This window comes from Sesamum indicum, linkage group LG11 (assembly GCF_000512975.1).
Source record: "Sesamum indicum cultivar Zhongzhi No. 13 linkage group LG11, S_indicum_v1.0, whole genome shotgun sequence".
NCBI classification, from domain to species: Eukaryota; Viridiplantae; Streptophyta; class Magnoliopsida; order Lamiales; family Pedaliaceae; genus Sesamum; species Sesamum indicum.
This window is the reverse complement of record NC_026155.1, coordinates 274,793-276,726: the sequence shown is the minus strand read 5'-3', so window position 1 is coordinate 276,726 and position 1,934 is coordinate 274,793. Positions and strand designations below refer to the sequence as shown.

Sequence of the window (1,934 nt, the reverse complement as noted above, 5' to 3'; positions counted from 1 at the left end):
GACAGAACCTGGTTCTGATGATCTCTGACGATTTGATTTAGCCATGAAAGTCGAGCACCGAGGAAAATATCGTGGACTTGTTGATGGTCGTCGAGTGAGAGAAGGATGTCGTTGGGGTTAATCCCAGAGAAGAGATTGGTGAAATCGGAGTCTTCCAAGGAAGGCAAAGAATTGAGGTAGAGGGAAAGGCGGCGGTAAAAGAGGTTTTCCTGGTGGGTGGAATCGTTGAACTCAGGGACTCTGAAGTGTTGGTGGACGTGAACTCGGTCTTCCACCCACTCAACGCATCTCCTGACGACATATATCAGAGCCGTCCGGTGGAGAAACAATCGAACCAGGAACAGGAAACATATAATCGACAAACAAATCAAGAACAGGTTTACAAGAAACATGGGCATGTAGTCGAGGATGGAATGGAATTCCTTCACAATCAAAATAGTAATAATCTGGAGTAGAATATATATAACATAGAATTTGGGGGAGATTATGAAGTGAAAAAAGGGGTAATTATGTTGAATGAAAAAGGATTAGAAACAGAAGGGTTAGAGAGTTGGCGGAGTGGGGTATTTAAGACCTGGAAACTGGAAAGAAAAAAAAAGAGTATGGTTGGGATTGGGAACTGAGATAAAGAAGAAAGGAAGACAGGTTTGGCGGATGAGAGAGAATCCTCCTCCTTTTTCTTCTACTTTCTATCTTTAAAAAATAAAAAAATAGTCCTTTTCATTCATAAATACCAATTGTAAAATTATTACAATAATTTTTTTATTGCGTAGAAAATACTATCAAAATTACTTTTTTTTATAAAATATAATTTTATATTTTATTTTTATTAATAATTATAAAAAATTATTTATTACATACACACAAACCAGCTAGTAGAATGGTGGTAGGAATTAAAATAGAGATATTTAGGGTTGTTTATAGTGGGTAGAGAGAGGAGTGGAGGTTGGTCCCGGATCGGCCTTCCTCCTTCCTAACTACACTTTCCACTTTCCAGCTAACAAATTATAGTATCATAATAATCTTTTTTGGTTTTAATTTTATTTGATATTATGGTACAATAGTACGGTACACACACACACACGGCATTGATGACCTGTTGGGCTTAACACACACGGCGTTAATTATGGCCCTACCACAGGGTGCCGCCTGTTTCCTCTTCAATCCAAGTAAGTTGACATTTGATTTTTCCCTCATTATTACACTCACTCACCTTCCTTAATAATTCACTTCATTTCACCCTCCACCACTTTTTCTTTTTTGGTAAATTACTAAGCTTTTACGTGATTTAATACAATTATAAATATTTATATTATTTAAAAAATTATTGATACTATCTAATATTCACGTCGTCCACACAATTAGATTCTGTTTACATTTTCATTTAAAAATACAAAAAAATAAATTGTTATTTTTTTTAATAAAAGAATAATCTGTTTATTTGCAAAATAACAAGAACGGTACTTACACTTTTTCCTATAAAAATATGTTGAAGGATATATAAATGCAAAATACTAAGAGCTTAAATAATTCTCTGTGTTTTTTAAAAGTCAAGTAAAAATCTCATCTTGTTTTAAAATAGGCCAATAAACCCCTCTCTATTTTCTAAATATAGCTCAATCACCTCTCTCCATTTAATTAGACTAACGGTGTTAAGTTTTTTATAATATGACCATTATACCCTTATTTAATATGTATTATTTTTTATTTTAATGATCATTGAATCTTTTTCTATTAAATAATGAGCTTCAGATCTACTCAGTTAATTTCAATAGTTAGATTTTTTTAAAAAAATAAAAGATTTGGGTTCAAGAAATTATTTAATTTATATTATATATAAATAATTTAAAATTCTAAAAAAATTAGTATTATTATATATAAAAAGTTTTTTGTTTAAAAAAAACCCTAACTCCTCCCCTTCCGCTACCCCACAT

The 1,934-nt window shown here is 32.0% G+C and overlaps 1 protein-coding gene across 1 annotated transcript in view; it reads right to left on the bottom strand.

Moving 5' to 3' along the window:
- Nucleotides 1-398, bottom strand: part of LOC105173133 (AAA-ATPase At2g46620-like) — a 1,568-nt gene extending 1,170 nt beyond the window's left edge. Inside the window, exon 1 of the mRNA XM_011094794.2 lies at nucleotides 9-398. Within this exon, the coding sequence (XP_011093096.1) occupies nucleotides 9-398 (390 nt within the window). The remainder of the gene's footprint in view (nucleotides 1-8) is intronic.